This window comes from Bidens hawaiensis, unplaced genomic scaffold, assembly GCF_021521415.1.
Source record: "Bidens hawaiensis isolate Kalapana, Puna unplaced genomic scaffold, B.hawaiensis_p1.1 tig00014334_1, whole genome shotgun sequence".
NCBI classification, from domain to species: Eukaryota; Viridiplantae; Streptophyta; class Magnoliopsida; order Asterales; family Asteraceae; genus Bidens; species Bidens hawaiensis.
This window is the reverse complement of record NW_027492232.1, coordinates 479,718-503,566: the sequence shown is the minus strand read 5'-3', so window position 1 is coordinate 503,566 and position 23,849 is coordinate 479,718. Positions and strand designations below refer to the sequence as shown.

General features: G+C 37.1%; 2 protein-coding genes and 2 pseudogenes across 2 annotated transcripts; all 4 read left to right on the top strand.

The window, feature by feature from the left end:
* Nucleotides 1–1,680: 1,680 nt before the first annotated feature.
* On the top strand, nucleotides 1,681–4,878 carry LOC143546357 (protein CNGC15c-like). The gene is made up of 6 exons (XM_077038041.1): nucleotides 1,681–1,875; nucleotides 1,974–2,186; nucleotides 2,895–3,187; nucleotides 3,249–3,306; nucleotides 3,545–3,697; nucleotides 4,081–4,878. Exons 1-6 carry the CDS (start codon nucleotides 1,690–1,692, stop codon nucleotides 4,762–4,764), a joined length of 1,587 nt encoding a protein of 528 aa, XP_076894156.1. The 5' UTR covers nucleotides 1,681–1,689; the 3' UTR covers nucleotides 4,765–4,878.
* A 1,460-nt stretch (nucleotides 4,879–6,338) lies between these two features.
* LOC143546333 (protein ENHANCED DISEASE RESISTANCE 2-like) lies at nucleotides 6,339–9,559 on the top strand. The gene is made up of 8 exons (XM_077038023.1): nucleotides 6,339–6,881; nucleotides 6,950–7,019; nucleotides 7,865–8,040; nucleotides 8,115–8,216; nucleotides 8,294–8,344; nucleotides 8,424–8,570; nucleotides 8,913–9,008; nucleotides 9,078–9,559. The coding sequence occupies exons 1-8, from the start codon at nucleotides 6,714–6,716 to the stop codon at nucleotides 9,264–9,266; spliced, it is 999 nt and encodes a 332-aa protein (XP_076894138.1). The 5' UTR covers nucleotides 6,339–6,713; the 3' UTR covers nucleotides 9,267–9,559.
* Nucleotides 9,560–12,432: 2,873 nt separating this feature from the next.
* LOC143546340 (auxin response factor 16 pseudogene) lies at nucleotides 12,433–16,191 on the top strand (annotated as a pseudogene).
* A 2,261-nt stretch (nucleotides 16,192–18,452) lies between these two features.
* Nucleotides 18,453–19,736, top strand: LOC143546332 (auxin response factor 16 pseudogene; annotated as a pseudogene).
* Nucleotides 19,737–23,849: the final 4,113 nt, after the last annotated feature.

The window sequence follows — 23,849 nt, the reverse complement described above, 5'->3', positions numbered from 1 at the left end:
GAAAACCTTGGCGAACAAGTAACCATAAGACGGATGCGGGTACAGTGTAAAGGCAAAACCCTTCACATACCTAGCACCCGCAGGGAATTGAAGCCAAGAAAACCTTGGCGAACAAGTAACCATAAGACGGATGCGGGTACAGTGTTAAGGCAAAACCCTTCACATACCTAGCACCCGCAGGGAATTGAAGCCAAGTACCTCGGCAACCAACTATAAGACAGGTGCGGGTACAGTGTAAAGGCAAAACCCTTCACATACCTAGCACCCGCAGGGAATTGACGCCAGGAATACCTTGGAAGTAAAGTAACCGTAAGACGAGCGCAGGTACAGTGTTAAGGCAAAACCCTTCACATACCTAGCGCTCCGCTGGGAATTGAAACCAAGAAGGATCTTCTGGGCAATGCTTGCAGAAAAGGAAATAACATCCCCGCATAGCGGGAACGTCGAGAACTACGTTGTTTGAAGCTCCAGGATGGAATTGGTGGTTTTAACATAATTGATCACTATGTTCAAAACTACCAAAACCTCATGGAGAATCCACACAACTGGGACTCAATGCTCCTGACTTGCGAGGAGGTTACAGACCTACCCGCATCATACCCAAAGACCAAGCAGGAAACTCGGGCATTTCTGCAAGTGACAAGGACTTCCCATGGAAAACCTTACAAAACCCTTTTCAAAACCCTTTTAAGTCCAAAAGTTCACCTCACTTTATTAAACACGCATGAGAAGAACATTGGACTGGGGGGACTTGAAGAGGTAGGTCCCAGCAGAGCCCAGTTGGACCCGCAAGACTCACCTTAAACAGGGACGTCTGCGCAGAGACCAACTGGATCCGCAGGACCAACCATGCTCAGAGAAGTGACGTCCTTACGCGCAGTATGCAAGCTGGTCCCGCAGGAAATGCCTCCCATGGTGAAGGACTCCGCCTGTTCCCGCAGCCTCGGATACAAGCCATGAGGGAAGGCCACCCGCGCAGCATGGCTACACGCACTAGGCACTTAACTCTCCCCAGTGTCACCTGAAGGAATGAGCAAAGGCGGGAGGGGGAAAACTCCCGCCTAAATGAGCCAGTCCGTATGGAGGATCTTTTGTGTGATACCTGACGAGGTACAGACAAAAGATCTGACCAAGAATGCGACAGCTCACTGACAGCAGCATGGCAGACAGCACGCCACAGCACTGTGACCAATAGCCGCCGCCTACCCACCAACTCCTGCCATACCACGTGCCTAGCCTGTAGTTGGCAGAAGAGGAAGAGTGCACGACACGCCTGCTCTGTGTCAGCCGCTACCTATCCACCACTCACAGGCAGGGCACGTGCATAGGTTACAGTTGGTAGCGTGTTGGGCCGGCTAAACCCCTTGGAAACCTACCTTCGGCTATAAACACCCCAATGGTATGATCATATCTTATCTTATCATATATACCTGATATCTGCTCTAGCAATCTCTTAATATACTTGTATATTTAAAGAGCAATCTAGTCTGATTCTCACGCCGGAGGGTGGTCACAAGGAGGAACCCCCCCCCCCTTCTCAGTGACGAGCTCACGGTGTCTGTTTTGCAGGTTATCAGAAGAACCATCTTCCAAGGGTTTAACCCCTCGTGGGAAACAGCTCTCCAACCCCCAGGTTACCAGTAATCTGCCCGGGGTCTGGTTAGTGTTTCTTCAGTTAGCTTAACGGTTATGAGATCGATTGCAGACGTGTTTTACATGATTCAGATTTATGTTAAGTTCATGACGGCTTATGTGGCGCCATCTTCTCGTGTTTTTGGAAGAGGTGAGCTTGTTATAGACTCTGCCAAGATTGCGAAAAGATACATAAAAGGCGATCTTTGGATCGATTTTGTAGCTGCATTACCGCTTCCTCAGGTACACGCGTTATAAAATGTTATAAAAAGTTATAAAAAGTTATAAAAATCGTTTCTTGTAAGAAAACTAATGTTTTCTTGTTTTCTTGATGGTTAAAGCTGCTAATTTGGATAATTATACCAAGTTTAAGCGGTTCAGCAATGACCAACACGAAGAATGTTCTTCGGTTTATTATTATTCTTCAATACATCCCAAGGCTATACCTTATTTTTCCGCTTACAACGCAAATAGTTGAAGCTACGGGTGTTGTTACAGAGACCGCGTGGGCTGGAGCAGCTTATTACTTGATGCTTTACATGCTGGCAAGCCATGTAAGTCTAAAGTTTTTAACTTGATGTGGATATTTCGACCCGTTTGTAAACGGGCTGAAATCCTATTTTGGTCGTGTTTTTTCATACGGGTCTAGGGCCGTTTATATTTAAATGGGCTGAATGCGAATTGGGTTGTGGTTTCTGATACGATCACTAAGGCTGCTGAACAGGCCGTGCTCGCGGGTAGGCGAGTCGAACCCGACATAAACCTTAAAATTATACATGAACCCAAGCACAACACACATATTTGCGGGTGACACGAACACGGCCTGTTTAACCCGAAAAATAAAATGTAATAGTTTAACTGTTTTACATATTAATACTCTAAAATTCGACATTTATATATTATTTTTATTATTTTGAAGCAATTATGTTTAACTGTGCAAATCTATTTTAATAAATTAAAATTTTGGCATAAGTCCCTTGCTACCGACAGTTTTTTTTATATAAATTGTGGCATAAATATTGTCCAAACACTTGAAGTTATTATACAAACACATCTTATAAAGCTAAAAGTTGAAACAAATGGGTTAAACTGGTCAACCCTCGTACCTGTCGGGTTAACCCGAACACGACCTGTGCAGCTAAACGTGTTTGTGGGTTCGACCCAAAAATGACCCAAACCTGCAAATTTCGTGTGTCAGAGATTCACGTACGGGTCGTACTAAAAACGAAATCGGTGTACTTGTTTTAATCTTAATTTTACAGTTTGTAGGTGCTAGTTGGTATCTTTTATCCATTGAAAGACAAGAATCCTGTTGGAGAAGCATATGTGTTCTCGAAAATCTAGTCTGCAAAGACGACTTTTTCGACTGTCAAAGAGTTAACGAATCAGCTAGACGCGCATGGTTCCAAACGAGTAACGTGACAAATGAATGTGCCCCGAATAGTGGTTTTTATCCGTTTGGTATCTATGGGGAGTCATTGGAATCAGAAGTTACTTCAGCCTTGTTTTTCAATAAGTGCTTCTATTTCCTTTGGTTCGGTTTAAAGAATCTAAGGTAGTTCAAAAGATTCATTTTTTAATCTAACATTCTAACCGATTAATATTGGTGATTTAAGTATTAAATTGTTTGAATCATGCAGTTCTTTAGGGCAAAATCTGTCTACAAGCACTTATGTCGGTGAAATCATGTTTGCAATAGTAGTCGCGGTTGTTGGTTTAGTTCTTTTCGCTTTGTTGATCGGAAATATGCAGGTAAATTTTATGCAGCTTGTGATATTATTTTATAAGGGTTTTTGATATTTGTTGACGGTTTATAGTTTGTTGACAGACGTATCTTCAATCGACAACAGTTCGATTAGAGGAATGGAGAATCAGGAGAACGGATACAGAACAGTGGATGCATCACCGCCAGCTGCTGCCAGAACTCCGCCAGTCGGTTAGAAGACATGATCAGTATAAATGGGTCGCAACTCGAGGGGTGGATGAAGAATCTCTTCTCAGAGGCCTTCCGTTAGATCTTCGTCGCGATATTAAACGCCATCTTTGTTATGATCTTGTTCGCCGAGTAAGTTTCACTTCGGGTTGTGGTTTTATCTACCATTATGTTGCAAATTCGTACTCTATGTAAAAGCATTTTATTAAAAGTTAACGGATCGGGTCAGGTTGGCCTGACCCGTTTCAAGTAAATCAAAGTTAGCGGGCTGGGTTAAGTTGTCCTGGCCCGTTTTGAGTTATATTCAAAGTTAACGGGCTGGGTCAGGTGGCCCGAACCGCTTCAAGGTTTATTCAAAGACACATGACCGACCTGTTTTAAGTTTGTTTAAAGTTAGCAGGACAGGTTAGGTCGGCATGACCCGTTTCACGTCTTATTCAAAGTTAACGGGCCGGGTCAGGTTGGCCCGACCCGTTTTAGGTATCGAATTATACTAAAAAGTTTTTCATTGACAGGTTCCATTGTTTGATCAAATGGACCAACGAATGCTGGATGCGATATGCGAGAGGCTAAAACCGGCTTTATGTACTCAAGGGACATGTTTAGTTCGCGAGGGGGACCCGGTGAATGAAATGTTGTTTATAGTCAGAGGAAACCTTGATTCTTACACCACTAATGGTGGTCGAACCGGTTTTTTCAACTCATGTCGAATCGGTCCGGGTGACTTTTGTGGCGAGGAGCTTCTGACGTGGGCCCTGGACCCAAGTCCAAGCGTCATCCTTCCATCATCCACCCGAACCGTGAAGGCCATATCCGAAGTTGAAGCATTCGCACTTATAGCTGATGATTTGAAATTTGTGGCATCACAGTTTAGAAGGCTGCATAGTAAGCAGTTACGACACAAGTTCCGGTTTTACAGCCACCAGTGGCGGACATGGGCCGCTTGTTTTGTGCAGGCGGTGTGGCGGAGGTATAAGAGGAGGAAGAGTGCTCGGGAACTTCAGGCGCATGAGAGCTTCAAGAGTGTTGATTATGAGATGGGATTTAGTTCACCGTTGCATGGTGGGAACAATGTGGCGTCACCCGACCCGGGTTATGGTGTGTATGTGGGTGCGAGTAGAAGGCCCAGTGGGTCAAAAACTAATGGCAGCGGCTCGTTGCAAAAGCCGGAGGAGCCTGATTTTTCTGTAGATGAGTGAAGGAGGATTAATAAAAGAAGTAAAGAGGAAAACACAAAATATTATTCAGGAAACTTGTGAATACTTAGACTTGTTTTTATGTATGTTTACAGTTATTCTTGAGCTATATTTAATGCTTCAAAACATGAAATAAACGTTTGTTTATATCAAATTATATAATATCGATATGTTAAGAACTACTGCTTGTTAAACTCTATTTACAACTCATATATAAGATATGCAATATGGAAAGAGTTTAAAGGATTAAGATGACAAAACCGATCATAAAGAAAGATTCAAGTGGATGTTAACTAATCCACTCTACATCCTTTTCAAGATTCTCCAATCGGGAGTTGCTCCAGTAGTCGTGTCCCTTAAATGGTAGGGGTCACCAATACAAGCCAAGGTAAATGATCAACTTCTTCAAAACGTCAAGTCAAGATAGTATGTCTTTACAACTTTTCGCCATTTACTACGTGTTTTAATTTGAATGTTAGAATAAGTCTTATCCATTTCCATTCTATATTTTTTAGGGATTTTAATCACTATAAAAAGTTAGATAGAGTTTGGTTTGATCATTCACTTCACCAAGAGTTTTCATCAAAATAGCTAGGTTAGTTAATTTTGTCTTAATCCTTCTTTTAACTTATTATTATTATTATTATTATGTCTTCAATGAAAGAGCACATAAAAGACTTTCAAAAACATTTTTCAAACTATATACTTTGATTAATTTTCAAGGTTTCTACCTAAAGTCAATTTTGTATTAAACACCACCCTAAATATATTTGAAGTTACTTTAATGAGTAGAAATTGTGACGTTAATACAATCTCACCATTAATGTTTAAAGAAATAAAACAAAAATTTAGCGCGCTTTACGCAACAGAAAAATATGGCGCATGCATAACTTGAAACTCCATCCATTCAATGAAATTAATTCCTCATTGCTAAAAAAACTTTTCTTTCTACAAAGGATTACCTCAACATTATCCGGTTACTCTCTCCGGTGACGTTTTTGTGCCGGACGAGAGACGAACAACGCCACGGAGGTATCAATCCATCCTTTATATTCCCAAATTCTTGTTTTATATTTAAATGGAGATGTGAGCTTTGCTATTTGCTTGTTTCATTTGTCATGATCAGGAGATCCGGTTTCTTATTAGTTATAGGATCATCGTTTTAATTCGTTTTTCGATTTCACGTAGCTATGAATAATTAGAACATGAATATCTTATATCCGTGTATTTTCGTAACACGGCCTAAGTTTATTGTTTAGCTTTCGCGTACGCAATATGTAATTGATTTCGCTTCTTCTAATCTTTGTTGAGCTAGTTGATTTAGGTTCTTTTGTTGAAATCTGAGTGAAATTTTCATGAATTCTGTATTTTGTGTTATTGTCACAACATAGATGTGATATACCTAATCAGTTTGTAATTATTGCTAAATCTTGTTCGATTAGACATTGGAGACCCAAAGTTTGGGCTTGGATCGATAAATTAACTTGAAACTAGCCAAGCTGAGCTTGAGGCTCAAGTAAAGCTCGTTTAGTTATCAAGATTGTTTAGGCTTGTCAAGCCTTAACGATATATTTTTAAATTTGAGCATTTTTGGACTTCTATGTATTAATTTCACACTACACAACCGAGCTCGTGCCGAGCTTTGGCTCGTTTAAGGTACTGCACACGAGCTCAACTCGAGCTTAGGTACACTTAAGGTTTATCGAAGTATATAAAAGTAACTAAAAATGTTAATAAATAATACATGAACCTAGCTCGAGCTTGCAAAAACGACTCACAAGTCAAGCTCGGCTCGTTTGCACCCCTAAGTCAAACATATATAAACATTATCTTATTGATGGACTTATGTGCATAGATGAAATGAATTATGTTGTCTTACTGCATTACAGCTTTTATTATTATTATTATATATATGTGTAGATTGATTTAAGATAGTTCCATTGTTAGCTGCCATGGCTGTTGAAGCTCAAAGAAAGGAGGATACAATGGGGGAGTTTGAAAAGGTTCCTTCAAGCATTTCCGTACACGGAGAAAAGGATGAAGAAGATGACTACTACAGTTACTCTGATTCTGTTGATGACTTACCGTCGGAAAATAGCTGGTCTGATTCATCCCCTCAGGTTAACACTTCAAATGTTCTTCCTTACTTTTATTTATTTGTTAGGCTTATTTTTAAATGTGTTCACAGTTTCAAGATATTCCTCCTCCCAAGTTCTCACTTGCTGTTGATTTTTTGAAAAGATTGCATGGTTTAGTAGGTTAGTTACTTCACTTGACCTAGTTTTGCTTTAACGAAAATCACGAAACTATCCATTTTGACCGAGGAAATTAACAAAATAGGGTTGACTTTTTAAAATCACTGATCAATTAGAGCGCGAAATAGATTTATTATTTAAAGTTAAAGCGTGATGCGGGATATTCAAAAGTGGTGCAAGAGATTTTACTCCAGCTTCCATCAGTGATTGGTGACTGATGCAGCGTACTAATAGAGAATGAAGGCTAATCACGTTGATTCTTGGAATACCCGTGAAGATCCTTCCCCAAACCCTCAAATTCGACCCAAAAGTCAAGAATTTGAAAAGATTAAGTAATTTTATTCAATTCTGATCGATGATCAGTCACAATTTATCTAAAACTAGACGAAAAACATAAAAGTGGCCCAAAAGTGTATCTAGAAGCCTTATTTCGGAAATATAAACGGGATAACCCGCCTACGGCCGGTTACCACAACGTGGCCCACGTTCCAACGGTCGTTTTGAGTGGTAGCACGCTTGAAACGGAGGCCCGTAGCCTAAGTTATGCCCATTTTCGTGCAGCCCCTCTGGAAGCACGATCTTGGGACTCAAGAAACACCATTGCCCGCTCTTTTACACTTGGGCCCACATCAGTGACACTTGTCCTCCTATGATTGGCGGAAATTATTCAAAAATAAAAATGTCAAACGACTATTTTGTAGTTTCTAAAAGTTATGTGTATTTCGTTAACAACCTCAGTCAAAATGGATGTTTTCGTGATTTTACAATTGCTTTATACTAGTTTCAGAAATCAATAACCTACCGATAACACAAAAACATCCACGATTTACACTTGGTGCATAATACAGTGCAGAAGCACGGTGGTGCAGCCTTTGAGGATATGGAGTGGCAAGATAGTTTCTTAAGCAACAATGACTTATCATTTCCAAATGATCCAACCGGTGAGCTGCATAATAGTTGGGGGGCTGCAGAGGCCACATCGTTTCAAATTCGTGGAGCCACTTATTTGAAAGACCGTAAGAAGGTATAACTTTATTCGTTCTCTTTCACCAACTGTTGATTTGTAACCGTAATTCTTGTCAATTTGTCTGCCTTTAGGTCAAGGTAAAAGACACATTGATGCAACTTGTTGCAGCAAACATGCTGAGATCAACTAATAAACAAGATGATTTCGCTGGTCGACCTGGCAGCATTTGTCAGGTTGAGTATCCTTTAAAAAAACTTACATAATAAAAACGTATACGGTTAATAAAACTAACTCAAGATTTTTTGTGCAGAAATTTGCAGCTGCCAACAAGCCAGATTTCTTTTTCATTGTAAATATGCAGGTAAACAAGTATAATTTTTCATTTAAATTTTAAGATTTTTAGTCAACCAGTTGACAATTATGAATCTTTGACTAATTAGATCCCGGGTCCAACAACGAATTTTCATATTGCTTTCTATTATGCGACAACTTCTCCGATCAAAGACGTGCCATTGCTAGAGAACTTTGTAGAAGGTGATGATGCTTATAGGAATGCGAGGTTTAAGCTCATACCTCATGTATCTAAGGTTGGTATTTCCTATTCCCATATTAGACCATGTGTAGTCATAAAGCCTTACCCCCAGGCATTATGTACCACGTGGCGCCCAGTCAGAGTTATGGTTTTTTACAAAAATAGAGTGTAGTCATAACGCCCCCACAAAGCCATAACTTTGTTATTTTATTATTATTTTTTTTATTTTTGTGTCTTCCTCCAGCGTTATACACAAAACGCTCACAAAAAAAACGCCTGAGGGGGCGGTGTTCCCTGGCGTTACGGGCCAAAACGCCTACCATAACTAGGCCACCACGCATGGTCTTATTATTTAACGTAAAATGTAAATCGGTTTAATTACAAGTTTTGTTTTTAGGGTCCATGGATTGTAAAGCAAAGTGTTGGAAATAGACCTTGTCTGCTCGGGCAAGTTCTAAAAATTCAATACGTTCGTGGAAAGAACTACTTAGAGGTATAAACACTAGACTCGGTATAATCAGTTTCACTAGACATAGCTCTAAAGTTATGTATATGATTGTAGCTGGATGTAGATGTCGGTTCATCTATGATAGCAAAGAAGGTGGCCAACCGAGTTGTGAGTAGCTTCAACCATTTGATAGTTGAAGCGGCATTTCTAATACAAGGAAATACACCAGAAGAACTACCAGAGCATCTACTTGGGACGTGTCGTATGAGCCATATTGATACCTCGAAAGTGGCTTGCACGTAGTCGAATTGTTGTGTGAAAGTACATGTTAATTAATGAATACCTATATTATACTGTACCACCAATTAGCTGTTTAAGTTTAATGTTGTTTTAATGATGATGCTTAGAGGCTGGCTAAACTGATAAGAGGATTTACTCAAAAGTGATGCAGTCTTGTTCTTTGTATCGCTTTTTGATTACTTCTTATGGTTCTACCCAATGGTGATTAATAAATCGTGTCTATATTTTTTTTGGCTTTTGTTTGTTAATGACTTAATGTACATTTACAGTTTCTAGTTTTACTCTCTTTTTTTGATGGTTTTCAGTTTAAATAAACCATAAAGTGATTCATGAAACACCGTACATGGGTTATAACTAATCTTAAATACACACACACGATGAAGATGATTCCTCTAGCACCTTGAGTTGAACTTTCAGGTAATGATTTAGAAAATAAAAGTCCCGAAATATATAAATATAGCTATTAAGATGATTAATGAGTTTATAATGTGAGATATGATAAAGAAGGGAAGTACATCACCAACCTTTTTGTTGTTTGTTGGCTTTCCATTTTTAACTTTTTACAAGTCACATGTTGGAGGTTTGGTATACTTTTATAAGTCAATTTAAGGCATGTTTGGCTAAATTTTTAAAACTTGCTTATTTGTTTTTTTGATAAGTGTGTTTGGGTATCACCTAAATACTTTTCGTTTTTGCTTTTTGTTATGGTTTGAAAAACTGTTGTCAGAAGCAAGAAATCCAAGCATTTTATTTTGCTTCTTTGCTTTTGAAATACCAAATTACAAATATACCCACCATTCCATTATTTGTAAAACTAGCAAATATATAAAAATGTCATTTTTGGTCATTTTACCTAGTTTTTGGTTTTTCAAACCACAAAAGCTAATAATCCAAACACTTTTTTTCAAAAACTACTTTTGAAAAAGTCATATGTAAATAAACACTTTTGCAAAAATCACTTTTGGAGTTAAATAAGTTTAGCCAAACACCCTCTTAATTACAATAGGCAACGATGGCGACGAGCGATTGAAAACAAAGAGGTAGAAATCGAAGATGGTACTAGCAACAATCGGCAGAAAGATAGAAGCAAAAACCCAAATAAAAGGAACAACCGATTTTAAAAGGTGGAGTAATCTAATAAAAGCCACCGCTAAGAGGTGGTGTAATATGATAATAGCCACCACTCCAAAGATCTAATATAAGGTGTAGTGGGCGATAATTTGAGGCAACTTGTGGGCGACGTGGGCAAGAACACCTCCCCTAGCGATAAGAGGGTCGACAGGGGGGACATGTATTTGCCGCCGGGTGTGTTTTTGGGTTTAATATTATTATATTAAGTATGTGTGTGTAATATATATATACATATGATGTGATGTGGCTACAAAATCACTACACCCCGAAAATGAAATCTGCTGACGTTTCGCCACGTGTCTAAAATCGCCCTCATTTTAGCCCTCCACTATACATAGTCTAATAGAAAATTACAATTGTTCACGTTTGTAATTGTTATTATATAGAATGTGTGTTTTTTTAAAAAAAATTCAAAAAATAGTTTTATAGGTAGACGAAAAATAACAAAATATATAATTAACTCAAATATTAATTTTAAAATATATGAATCATAAAACAATAAAAAGAAATCAAAAAACATTTGTTTTTTTTCCAAAATCGTATTTAATTGTGCTTTGTTTCATATGTTATAAACATTGTAAGTTCAAACGAAAAGATAAAGTGGTTTCATATATTGTTTTAAAGTTTAAACTAGTTATATAAATTATTTATGACTTTATTCGGTTTTTGAAATCGGTCTTGCCAGTGAACTCGTAAGACCAATGAACTGATGGCCCTCCTAGTTATGAAAACAAATATAAGAAATGATTAATGTGTACAAAATTTAAGTTGATAAGAATAGAGATAGTGAACAAGGTAAAGAAATAGTTATAAGTGTTATTAAAACTTAAAGTGAAGTTTTATCTTCTTTAAATTTGATTTGTTATTAAATTCATCTTAACTATTCGATCAAAGATGTTATTGTTAACAACTTTAGATTGTTATTATTACGATTTCCTATCTATGATATTTAAAATTTAATCAAATTTAAGATTGTAAACCTGTATATATATTGTTAAAACACTAAAGAAAAGCAACTAAAATGTGCATGAAATTGAAAAATAATAAGTAGGGGTATTTTTATTTATTTTGTATTTTAATAGTTTATTGCATGCTAAAGTTGTAAACCAGTGGAGCCACTCTTGAATGACTTAAGATTAACTCCCTAGAAATTAAAAGTTTAATTGGGAGTGCGTAAATGAGCTCAAACCCTGCGTAGTGGGCGTTGTATGCCCTCAAAAAGCCCCCAAAGTGGTTGGGCACACCGCCCCCGGGGAGCTTTGGGGTAAATGTTCGTGTTGGCGGTTTGTGGGAAGTGTCGGGCGGGGGGAAGAAGCTTGATCAATGATTGGTGAGTTGGTTTTAATTGTTTTATTCTTATCTGAAATAATAATAAGGTAATGACTGGAACGCGCTCCATCCACTAAACGTTTTTTTATTAGAAAGCCCCTATGGTGACGTGGCACCACGTTAAACAAAACTCCAAGCTCCATTCAATACACATGTTCTCTGCTCCGAACTCTAGACAAACTAAAACAATATATGAATATTTATAAAAATATGAAAACTGACTTGTTGTATATCGTGAAAGAAAATCGTTAGAAGTATCAAAAAATACATACATTTACAGTTGAGAGGCCGTTTGTTATATAGAGAGAATTCTGTTATGCATGTAACTGCCATTCCTACTCTGCTTATCTTTTTCCTGTTCCATTTCTCTCAACAATTATCTCACAATTTGATAAATTTTCGACTTCTACTTATCGAGTTATCGTTCAAGATCATCTGGAGTTAAAACTTGGTGCTTTAATAGCAAGGATCAGTATCGGCTTTAGTTTCGCCTAGTTAGAGCTTAACTGGTGAGATACTAGTGAAGTTGTGATTCGTACGTTTGGTCACTTCTGTGATCTTCCATTGAAGGTACTAACTCTCGTTCCTTTAGCCGTGTATATGTTGTATCATTCGTTGTATTCGTTGAAAATATTTGAATTAGCTAGCCTTAATTTGTCAGTATATTTATTATCTGTCTACAGATTCTAGAAATTAATAAGTATCAAATATGAATGAGGCAGAGAAGAGTGTAACTGTAGACCCTTGGTTATGGCACGCGTGTGCGGGTAGGATGATTCAGATGCCTTTACCGGATTCAAATGTCTATTACTTTCCCCAAGGTCATGCTGAGCACGCACAAACAAATGTCGATTTTACTAATATACCTACAGTTAATCCTTGCATCCTTTGCAAGGTGATTGATGTCAAGTTCATGGCGGATTTACAGAAAGAAGAAGTTTATGCTAAGATAATGTTGAGTCCGTTAAAAGATGAAGATAAAACTATGGTAGACACTCCTATTGATAAACTTGAATATTTGGCTAAAAAGTTGTCAACTACTGCAACATCCGGTGGAGGTCTTTCTGTACCTCGAGATAAAGCCGAGACAATTTTTCGTAAATTGAATTGTTCAAAAGATCCATCCGATCAAGTGTTGACGGCTAAGGATATTCGTGGTCAGATTTGGAAGTTTAAGCATGTTGTTAGAGGGACGCCAACAAGGCATATGTTAAACGCTGGATGGATTGATTTCGTAAAGAAGAAAAAGTTGGTTCAAGGAAATTTGGTTGTGTTCACCCGAGCAGTAAATGGTGATCTTTGTGTCGGGATTATGCGTGCTAAGGAAAGGCGAGAAGTGAAGTCTGAAGATGTTGTTAAAGCTGCATCACTTGCTGTAGCGGGTCAACAATTTGAGGTTACTTATTATCCTCGTGCAACGGGTCCAGAGTTCGTTGTAAAGGTGTGTTCTGTAAATGCTGCGAGGCGTGTTAAGTGGAATGCTGGAATGAGGGTTATGATATTTTTTGAAACTGAAGATTTGTCACAAAGATATGAGTTTAGGGGAACTGTATCTTCTGTTGATGATGTTGACCCGTTACTCTGGCCTAAATCCCCGTGGCGTTGCCTCCAGGTAATTTAACCTTTTAATAGCATTGCATTGGGTTATTGCTGTTGCTGACTTAAAAGAGTGTTTGGCACACAATAAACGAACCGAACCTTCAGTGAACCGTTCATAAACACGTGTCTCGTTCGTTCATTTATATTTGCGAACGTGCGGTTACCTTCGTTCATTTATATTCGTTTGTGTTTGTTCGTCTGCATTCATTTATGTTTGTTACTTTAAGTTTGTTAACTTTGTGTGTTAATGTTTTCATTAAAAAAAAGTTTTATTGGTTTAAGCTCGGTTATGTTCGTTCATCTGTGTTCATTACATTAATTCGCACGTCTGCGAATGTTAACAAGTGAACATAAACGAGCACTCTCATTTTCTTAACAAGCAAACACGAACCAGAATACCTGGTCGTTGAACCGATCATGCTCCGTTTGTGTTTGTTTAGTTTGTTAAGTTTGTGTGTTAATATTTTCATTAAAATGAAATTTATTGGTTTAAGCTCGGTTATGTTCGTTCTTCCGTGTTCATTACATTCATTTGTTTATGTATGCAAATCATTAATTTATACAGTTAACAAGCGAACATAAACGAAGACACTCAATTTCTTAACAAGCGAACACGAACAAGAATACCTGTTCGTTAAACCGTTCATGCTCCGTCCGTGTTTGTTTAGTTTGTTAAGTTTGTGTGTTAATATTTTCATTATAAAAAATTTAATGGTTTAAGCTCGGTTATGTTCGTTCATCTGTGTTCGTTACATTCATTCGTTTATGTCTGCGAATCATTCACTAATATAGTTAACAAGCGAACATAAACAAACACAGTCATTTTCTTAACAAGCGAACACGAGCAAGAATACCTCGGTCGTTTATTCGTTCATGCCTCGCCATTTCGTATAGTTCATAAACATGTGTTTTGTTAACTGTACTGTATATCTTCAATGTTTTCATAACCAGACCGGACAACGAACCGACCGTCTTACTGGGTCACTGGTCGGACCGGACGAACCGGTTGGACCGGATTTAAGAACCGGATATATATATATATATATAATGTGTTTTATTAATACTTAATTATTAGTTTTAGTAATGCGAGACATATAATATATAGGTAGCGTTTGGTATGTATGAATGGAGGGCGGAATGGAATGATGCATTGTGAGGGAATAAAGAAAAGTGTGTTTGCTTGATTAAAGGAATGGAATGACCTATTACCTAGTCCATTCCATTCCCTCTAAAACACCTCAATTTCATTCCATCCATACCCCATGTTTTTTTTTCATTCCTTCCCTCTTTCACCCTACATCACCTCCACCACCCTCCCGCCACCACCACCCACCACCTTCAACATCCACCACCACTTCCCACCACCACAACCACCACCAACCATCACAGTCGTTCACCGCCGCCGTTACCACCACCACTACTCACTGCCACCCGCCCGCCGCCACCATCAACCGTTGCCCTCACCACCACCACCCGCCGCCCACTCCCAACACCGCTTGCCACCTCCACCACTATCGCCACCACCCACCCCCAACACCACCACCACCACCAACCACCATTATCTCCCGTCGCCCACCACCAACCACCAATGCCACGACCGCCACCTACCTCCCACCACCGCCGCCACTCACTACCATTTTAATTTAATTTAATTTTTTTCCTACCAATTAAACAATGCAAAGTAATCATTTCATTATCATGTGGTAACCAAACATCTCATTGGAATGGTAATAACCAATTCCATTCCTCTGTTCATTCCATTACCACATTCATTCCATTCCATTATCCATTCTATTACCTCATACCAAACAGACCCATTCTGTGTTTGCTTTCATAAAAATGTATTGTATTTAAGGTATATTTGTAAATATGATAGAGTAGAACATAAATATCTATATTCACTTTGCAATTATAGCATCAGTGATGTCTTGGCTCAATTGGCTGAAGTGTTGGAGGGTACCCAGGATCGAAACTCATACCTAACAAATATTTTAATTTATCAAAATCTTGATTTCTTTCTTTGAAATCCGGTTGGATCGTGTATCCGGTTCGACGGTTCAACCGCAAAATCGCACTGACCGGCCGGTTATTTCAAAAGCGATTTAGTGGGTGTAAACCGGACCGCTCCTACTAACGATTCCCGGCCGGTCCGGTCCGGTTTCGAAAACATTGTATATCTTACATATCAACCTAAAATCAGATATTGACTCTCAAACTTTAGCTTTGACTTCTATTTCCTGGTTTATATTTTTCAAGAATACAATAAACTATTTGATATAATATGATGCAGGTTAAATGGGATAATGAGCATGATCTGTTGCAAAATATGATGCGAGTAAGCCCATGGCTAGTTGACTTATTGTCAGACACGCCCAGCAGTAGTTCTCATACCGCATTAGTGGATCTTAACCAGACCGCTAAACCTGAGTTAGACCTCTTCCCTAAACACGCAAACGAGCCTTGTCCACCTTTAAATGAAAATCCGACTGATGGCAATACTGATCTGACCATTGGTAGTAGTAGCTCTAGTGATCGTTGTGAAGTGTTTTTGGGATCTGAGAAAGTGTGTCGTGGGACGCTTTATCTTTCTGCTATTGAGTCGTATGAAGACGTTGAACAGGCTATAGCAGAAGTGTGTGGGATAAAAAAGAATGTTGATTCAACTAGTGTGACTTACACTGATTCGGAAGGCGGTGGTGTGAAACGGATGCATGATGAACTTTATAGGTACACAACATCATCCTTTGTTATATATTTTTATTCTGACCAATGCACTGCAGTACATCACATTGTATTCTCTTTTATATAATGGTGCAGTGAGTTTGTGAGGAAAGCGAAAAGATTGAATATTCAAGGCCATGATGAATGATTTGAGGGTAAACTCACTCTAGTCTTTAACCATTGTTATGGTGAATGTTGCAGGCGATACAAATACTCTATGATTGTTATGATAGGTCCTCGAAGCCATTGTTGTATGAACTGTGAACCATCATTGTTGTGATATAGGTCACTATTTTTCATGACTGGATACTAAATGCATCATATCATGCTATTTCTTTACAATCATGCATGCACTTTCTTCTTTATCTTAATGCGGTACAAATATTGACTTTTAAGAAGTCAAAACAACCAACCAAAACCAATTTGTCATTCTAAATATAATGTTGTTCTAAACATGGTTAACACATTAATTATTTGCAAAATATATAGATATGGACAAAAACGTGTTAGGCGGTCAAACCAACCCGGCCCGTCTCCACATGTACCAAAAAGTAACACTGGAACCCGTTTAACCCTTGACCACTTATGACCCGGTCAACCAATCCTCTCATCCGACCTGTGTCAAACTTAAGAGGGACTTTATAATTTAAACACATTCGCTGCATCATATAGTACTAATATATATCATCCCTCCTAAGCGCGATATGTTGTTATACATTGAACAACTTTTGTTCGTCCAATATAATGTAAAACAAATGAATAAGATTATGTGACCTTTAACTATGGATTTTGGGAAACCTGTTATGATTTATGAACAAGTTCATAGAATTTGTTAGTCAAACAACATATTCTCGAGACCCAAAATTGCTACAAATTTATGTTTATTTCTGAAGATGAAAGTTTTCATACGGATCAAAGTTTCCATAGAATTCAGCTTACCTTCCATGTTTTCTCTAGATTTGTACGTTGACCAAAAAAGTCAATAACTTTGCACTGCAACTTGAAATTGGAGCTTCATTTCACTTTTAACACGGGATGAACACAAACGGCGGAGTCACCACAAAAATTGGAGGAATGAATTTGTGTATACCTAAGTACCTAACCAAATGTTTACAGAGTCACACATATCATGATGCTATAAGGTTGACTTGTTTGACTACTTAAGGCTGGAATTGCTTACCTACAACATCTGCAGATGGCACTTGACCACCGTTAAGTGTTGACACGACGGGCCAAACAACAATCACTTGGCGCACAAATTATCCAACAATAAAGAGATCACAAATCAAAGTTATAAATTACAACATTAAGAATTAAGATAGTAAAGATTCACGTTTGCCTGAAATAAGGATATATATTAACATCAATGCATCATTATAATCATGCAAAGATAATACAAGCATGCATGCTTCTTTTTCCACGAAACAAAGAGCACCATTAACCTAGTGCAACATCGAGCGCGTGAACCATTTCTGCTATAATCTACTGCTGCAGATGCATTACCATTGGAAGCAGACGTACAAGTTATTTTACATGATACTCGAAATCTGTTTTACAACACCTGTGCTGCAAACGAATTTCCAACCACCATTGTCAACGATTCAGCTTGATAAAAAGTTAGCAAGGATATGGTCCCAATCCTTCACTTTTTGCAACTATCAGTTGACATAAAACAATATATATTAACAAAAGAAGTATAATATAAAATTAGTATTAAAAATATTGAATATTAACGTTTGAGAGAGATGTATACCAAAATATCAGTATCCTGTAGTTGGATAGCAAACAATTAACAAAAGTACACTCTTTCATGATTGAATTTTATAATAATAATAATAATAATATAATTGATTTTATTACAATAAAAGTTTACACAAGACGTACATATATATATATATATATATAACTAAATTAGTTATTTAAAATTAGCTAGTTGCTATTAGTTCGGTCTACAAAAACAATTAAACAAACACACATTATTATTATTATTATTATTATTATTATTATTATATAAAAAAGATTAGTTGCATATCGTTAAAGAAAACCGTTTAAAGCCGTTTGTTTTAGAGAGAGAGAATGTTGTTATAAAGGTAACTGCCATTGCCATGGCTACTCTCTGTTAATATTTTTTTAAATCACTATATGCAATTTGATTAACTTGCTCATGCAATTGAACAGCATTGCTTTCTCGAGAGGTTAATTAGGTTCTTCAGCTTTATTAGATTACAATGGAGCTTCCATTGCATGTAATTAACTCTCTTTAATTTCTCTCTATATATGTTTGAAACAACAACTACTTATCTGCATATCATTCCTTATATATATTCGTATCAAATATATTTTGATGATATATTGCTGATTTTATAATACTTGTTTGAAACAAGAAGTTATTAGTTATGCATATGATTTAACTTTTGAATCTGACTTAATTAATTTTTCAGTGTTTTGATTCTAGAAAACAAGTAACAACTATGACCGAGGCAGAGAAACGCGTAGACCCTGGATTATGGCACGCGTGTGCCGGTGATATGATTCACATGCCTTTACCGAATTCGTATGTCTATTATTTTCCACAAGGTCATGTCGAACACACACACACAAATGTAGATTTCGGTGATACACCTAGGGTTCCTATGATTCCTTGCAAGGTAATTGATGTCAAGTTCATGGCAGATTCTCATCCAGAACAATGTTGAATCCGTTAAGAAACAGCGTCGAAGTCTATGATGACGTAATGTTGAGTCGACAAAAAAGTCTAGTGTTATCTGTGTTCAATGATAAACTCCCTTGTTTTGTAAAAATATTGACACGGTTTGATGTAAACAGTGGAAGTCTTTCTGTACCTTGGGACGGTGCAGAGGCGATTTTTCCTAAATTTGATTGTTCACGAAACCTCCCGTTTCATACATTGTTAGCTAAGGATATTCATGGTGAGATTTGGAGATTTAAGCATGTTCATCAAGGGGTAGTACCTAAGAAACACAAGTTAACCACTGGATGGAATACTTTTGTAAACAAGAAAAGTCTGGTTGCAGGAGATTCGGTTGTGTTCGCTCGAGCGGAAAATGGTGGTCTTTGTGTTGGGATTAGACGCGCTAAGGTGATGAATTTTGATTCTGGTGGAAGGAGAGAAGTGAGGACTGAAGATGTTATTAAAGCTGTATCATCTGCGGTAAACAGCCAACCATTTGAGATTACTTTTTATCCTCACGCGAGTACTCTGGAGTTTGTTGTAAAGGAGCTTTCTGTAAATGCTGCATTGTGTGTTAACTGGTGTGCTGGAACGAGGTTCAAAATGGCTTTTGAAACGGAAGGTTTGTCGCGAATAAGCTGGTTTACAGGAACTGTATCTTCTGTTCGGGATGTTGACCCGCTGCTCTGGCCTAAATCCCCGTGGCGTCGCCTACAGGTAATTTAATTTAACCTTCTTAAACCTTGCAAATTCCAGTTTATTAGCATCAACTAGGGGTGGCAAATATGACCCATTGGGTTGAATGGGTTGTATTAAAATGTATATAATGGGTCAAACTAAAAAAAGAAAATGATTGAAACGGGTCAAAACGGGTTAACCTTTCTTGAAGGTTTTTTTTGGAACGAGAAAACGGATGAAACTTTTTAGTACTTTTACTTTTTTAGTTTTTGATTTATATTTCGAGTTATGATTTTTTAATTATTTTTTTTTTGAATTTTTTAATGAGGGGTTTTTGAAATGGGTCTTCAAAAACCCCTCATTAAAAAACTCAAAAAAATAAAAAAAAATTTATAACTTGAAATATAAATCAAAAACTAAAAAATTAAAAATACTAAAAAGTTTTCTCCGTTTTTCTCGTTCCATAAAATAAAAAAATAATAAAAAAAACTCGAGAAATGTCAACCCGTTTTGACCCGTTTCAATCATTTTCTTTTTTTAGTTTGACCCATTCTCCGAGGACATGGTTGAGGATAGGAATTCGTGGAGAAGTAGAATTAAAGTTAAGGATTTTTAGAGAGAATTGAATACCTTAGGGCTTAGACTTAACTTATTTAGGTCACATACAATAATGGTATTTCCCTTACATATATTATTATTATTATAATTATTATTAGCTTTTATATAGCTGTAAAACTGTGATCTTATTATTAATATTATTATAATTAGTAGTAGTTTTTATATAACTGTTAAACTTTGATTTCCTTTATTTTGCTTCATACACATGTACTGCCGAGGGTCTCTCTGGAAGCCACCTCTTTATTCCTTTGGATAGAGGTACAGTGTGCCTACATCCCACCCTCCCCAGACTCTACTTATAGCTTTGCTGTCGGTGGGATTTTACTGGGCATGATTGATTGATTGATTGACCCATTCTGACCCATTATATACATTTTTAATACAACTCATTCAACCCATGGGTCACATTTTCCACCGCTAGCGTCAACTTAAACTAATAATATAAGTATATTATATAGGTTAATTGGGATGATAAGCGAGATCTGTTGCAAAATGTGACTCGTGTAAGCCCGTGGCTGGTTGAAGTACTGTCAAACATGCCCTGCAGCAGTGGTTTTCCTGCAGGCATACAGGGAACCAGGCTGGTTGAGTTAAACCTCTTTTCTAAACGTCCCGATGGGTTGCGTCCGCCTAAGAATGAAAGTCGTGATGATTTGATTCATGTCGATACTGATCTGACCCTTGGTAGTTGTAGCTATAAGTTGAAGCAAAACAAAGACAGACCAAATATGAGACTATTTGGTCAGCGGATATACGTTGACCAGCAAGGAAACCATTCATCGGATGCAAACGCAAAAGATATTGATGCTGTATGAATGATTGAAGGTGTTGCATATGTGTTTAAGTACTTGAAACACTGTGAAGAGTTGTAAGAACCAACATTGTTGTTATATAGGTAACCATTAACCATATGCATGCAGTTTCTTTAACTTAACGCGATATAGCTATTGACTATTAACAAGTCAAACAACAGCCAAAACAATTTGAAACATAAAAGTGGTTTAAAAGAGAGAGATATCCAAATCAATCTCTGCCACACCATTTGACTTTTGACTCCACACAATTGACAATTTGACATTGATCCTGTGTCAATGGACGACGCGCCTTGGCTAAAGACCAATCTCAAATTTAGACCAATCTCACGTCGTCCTTAACACCTTATCTTCTCACACAATCTCACGTCCACACTGCACTACAACTTGTTGTCAAGTTTCCAACAGGCAACAACCCTCACGTTCACTAAAATTGTGTCCAGCCTTCCAGGTATAACATAATACATTCAATTTATGTCTAATTTAGTTTGGCTTTTAGATTTTTAGGTTTATGATATTTAGACTATGTAAAAAACAAACATGAAAAATCGCCACTATTATGAGTATGATTGCTTCAATGCGGTTTTAGATTTGCAAATCCAAGAGTTTGGGGACCGTTTTAACGAGGTAACATCCTACTTACTTGTTTCTTTGAGTTGTTTGACTCCTTGTGATAATTTTCGGGCATTTTCTATTCCAAAAATATTACGATTAGTCGAGTTGTACCCATATGATTTTGATGAAAGTGATAAAAGAAGACTCCCGGTTGGACTCGCGACATACATTGATAATTTGAAAGGAGATAAACGATTTAAAAACTTGAATGGTTTAGCAAGTCTTGTTCAATTAATGGTTCAAACAAAGAAACACCATTCCTTTGCATTGGTGTATCGTTTATTAAAGTTAGCTCTCGTATTACCCGTCGCAACCGCAACCGTTGAAAGATCCTTTTCGGCGATGAAGTATGTGAAGTCCGATTTACGTAATCGAATGGGTGATGAAAATTTAAGCGACAATTGTATTTGTTACATTGAGAAAGACTTGATTGTCAATGTTAAAGTAGATGATGTAATGGTTAGATTTCAAAAAATGAAAACTCGTAGAGAACAACTTTAATATATTTGTTATCTAATATTTTGTTTGGTAATCCTTTATTTTATATATATGACCCGACTCGACTCGATTCGACCCGACCCGACCCAATTCGACCCGACAGTTGTATTAGTACCGATCATAAAAATTCCCGAACCCTGTGAAAAAAATTTCTAGATCCGCCACTGATTAGTAGCGGTTTTTTTATCATTGTAAACCAAAACAGATGCGTTAAAATTGAAACCAAACCATTATCAATGGTTTGTGCACGCACGGGCACCCGTCTAGTTTATATAATAAGTATAATAACCTCTACTTAGGGGGTGTTTGGCCTACCTTTTATTTTTTAGCTTATGTTTATATTTTAAAATAGCTTATAGCTTATTTTCTATTATTTGATAAGCTCTTTTTAAGTGTTTGGATTAGCTTATATTCTACAAGTTGGTTATCAAGTCCCGAATCGATAATCAAATACGATGTAAACAAATAACTCTTGTTTATTAATCAGAAAATCTAACTCAAAAAACTGATTACAAACCCTATCAAACTCTAACTCAGTTTGACTCTTGATGAACCCTAACTCGGTTGCATCTAGACAGGGCCGTCTCTGAGGATTTAAATACCTCGGCCGCGCCGAAATGAAAAGGCCCGTATGTCTTAACGAATAATAAAATATATAAGCTAATGTTTATAAACAACGATTAATGTTATAACACAAATATAATATGAATGTAATACCCAAATTTTCAAAACCTAAAACTTAATACTTATACGAGTTATTAATACAAGACCAGAATTCTTTTGCATGATACATGATGGAACGAATACCTGATTAGACTCGGGAATCTAACTGAAAACCTTAATGAAGAATGACTTTTAGCAATATATTTTTAATAATACTAATGTTCGTATTCAAAGTAATAACTTATACATGAAAAATAATAATAAATAAAATATAATAACTCTTTCATATAATATAGCTGATGTAATATAACATATAATCAACAAAATAAAATTCGTATTCAATGAATAGAAGAATAAAAAGTAAAAATAATTAAATGGACACCTTCTTTACTCTGTGTCTCAAAAATAGTGATACCAAAAATTTAAATATTATATTGACACAAAACAAAGTTGGTGTCTTCTTCCTTCTTCACGTTTTCAAAAGCCTAATTACCAAAACTCTGCTGGAAAAAGCTATTGTCACCAATACTTTTCATCTTCTTTCAATTAGAATTCTTTAGGAGTGACTATTTAAATGGTCAAACTCCCAGGAAGCTGCTCTGTGGAATTTTCTGGTTAGCGTAAAATCCGGCGACCGGAGAGTTTTAAACATTAAAATTAACTACCGATTCGACCAATTAACGATGCCGTTTGACTCAATATCATTTATATATCAAACATATATATGTATAAAAATGTTTGGGCCCCCGAAACCAACGTGTCCCGGCCGGGGGTGCGGCTTGCACACCCCCGGGCCGGCCCTGCATCTAGATGAACCCTAACTCGGTTACATCTCGTGTGTCTCTAGATGAACCCTAACTCGGTTACACCTCACACCACACCACACAATCTCTAATGTCTAACCATAACTCGGTTTATATATACTAACATAACTTGTTAGCCAAGACATTACCTATTATAATTACAATACAATTAGGAAGCATAACCAACTATGACCGACTTGTCATCCTTGGCCCCTCAAGTTCACCGACCTGTGACAAGAGTCTGAAATTACTTCCAACAGGTTATACATTTTAATAAGTTGTTAAATCCATCATTCTTTAATTTGTTTTAGTAATAAGTTGCTTCAATATTATTAATCCATCATCATTTGAATGCAAATGAGTAATTTACCCCCTTAAACAAATAAGCTTATTCAAATTTGCTTATATAAGCTTATAAGCATAAGCT

Excerpts from the sequence above, each read along its gene's own strand:
- LOC143546357 (XM_077038041.1), top strand. The coding sequence starts at position 1,690 with ATGAGATCGATTGCAGACGTGTTTTACATGATTCAGATTTATGTTAAG. Across the intron at positions 1,876-1,973 it reads CTGCATTACCGCTTCCTCAG|CTGCTAATTTGGATAATTAT; the intron begins GTACACGCGTTA and ends TGATGGTTAAAG. Across the intron at positions 3,698-4,080 it reads GTTATGATCTTGTTCGCCGA|GTTCCATTGTTTGATCAAAT; the intron begins GTAAGTTTCACT and ends TTTCATTGACAG.
- LOC143546333 (XM_077038023.1), top strand. The coding sequence starts at position 6,714 with ATGGCTGTTGAAGCTCAAAGAAAGGAGGATACAATGGGGGAGTTTGAA. Across the intron at positions 7,020-7,864 it reads AAGATTGCATGGTTTAGTAG|TGCAGAAGCACGGTGGTGCA; the intron begins GTTAGTTACTTC and ends TGCATAATACAG. Across the intron at positions 8,217-8,293 it reads GACCTGGCAGCATTTGTCAG|AAATTTGCAGCTGCCAACAA; the intron begins GTTGAGTATCCT and ends TTTTTTGTGCAG.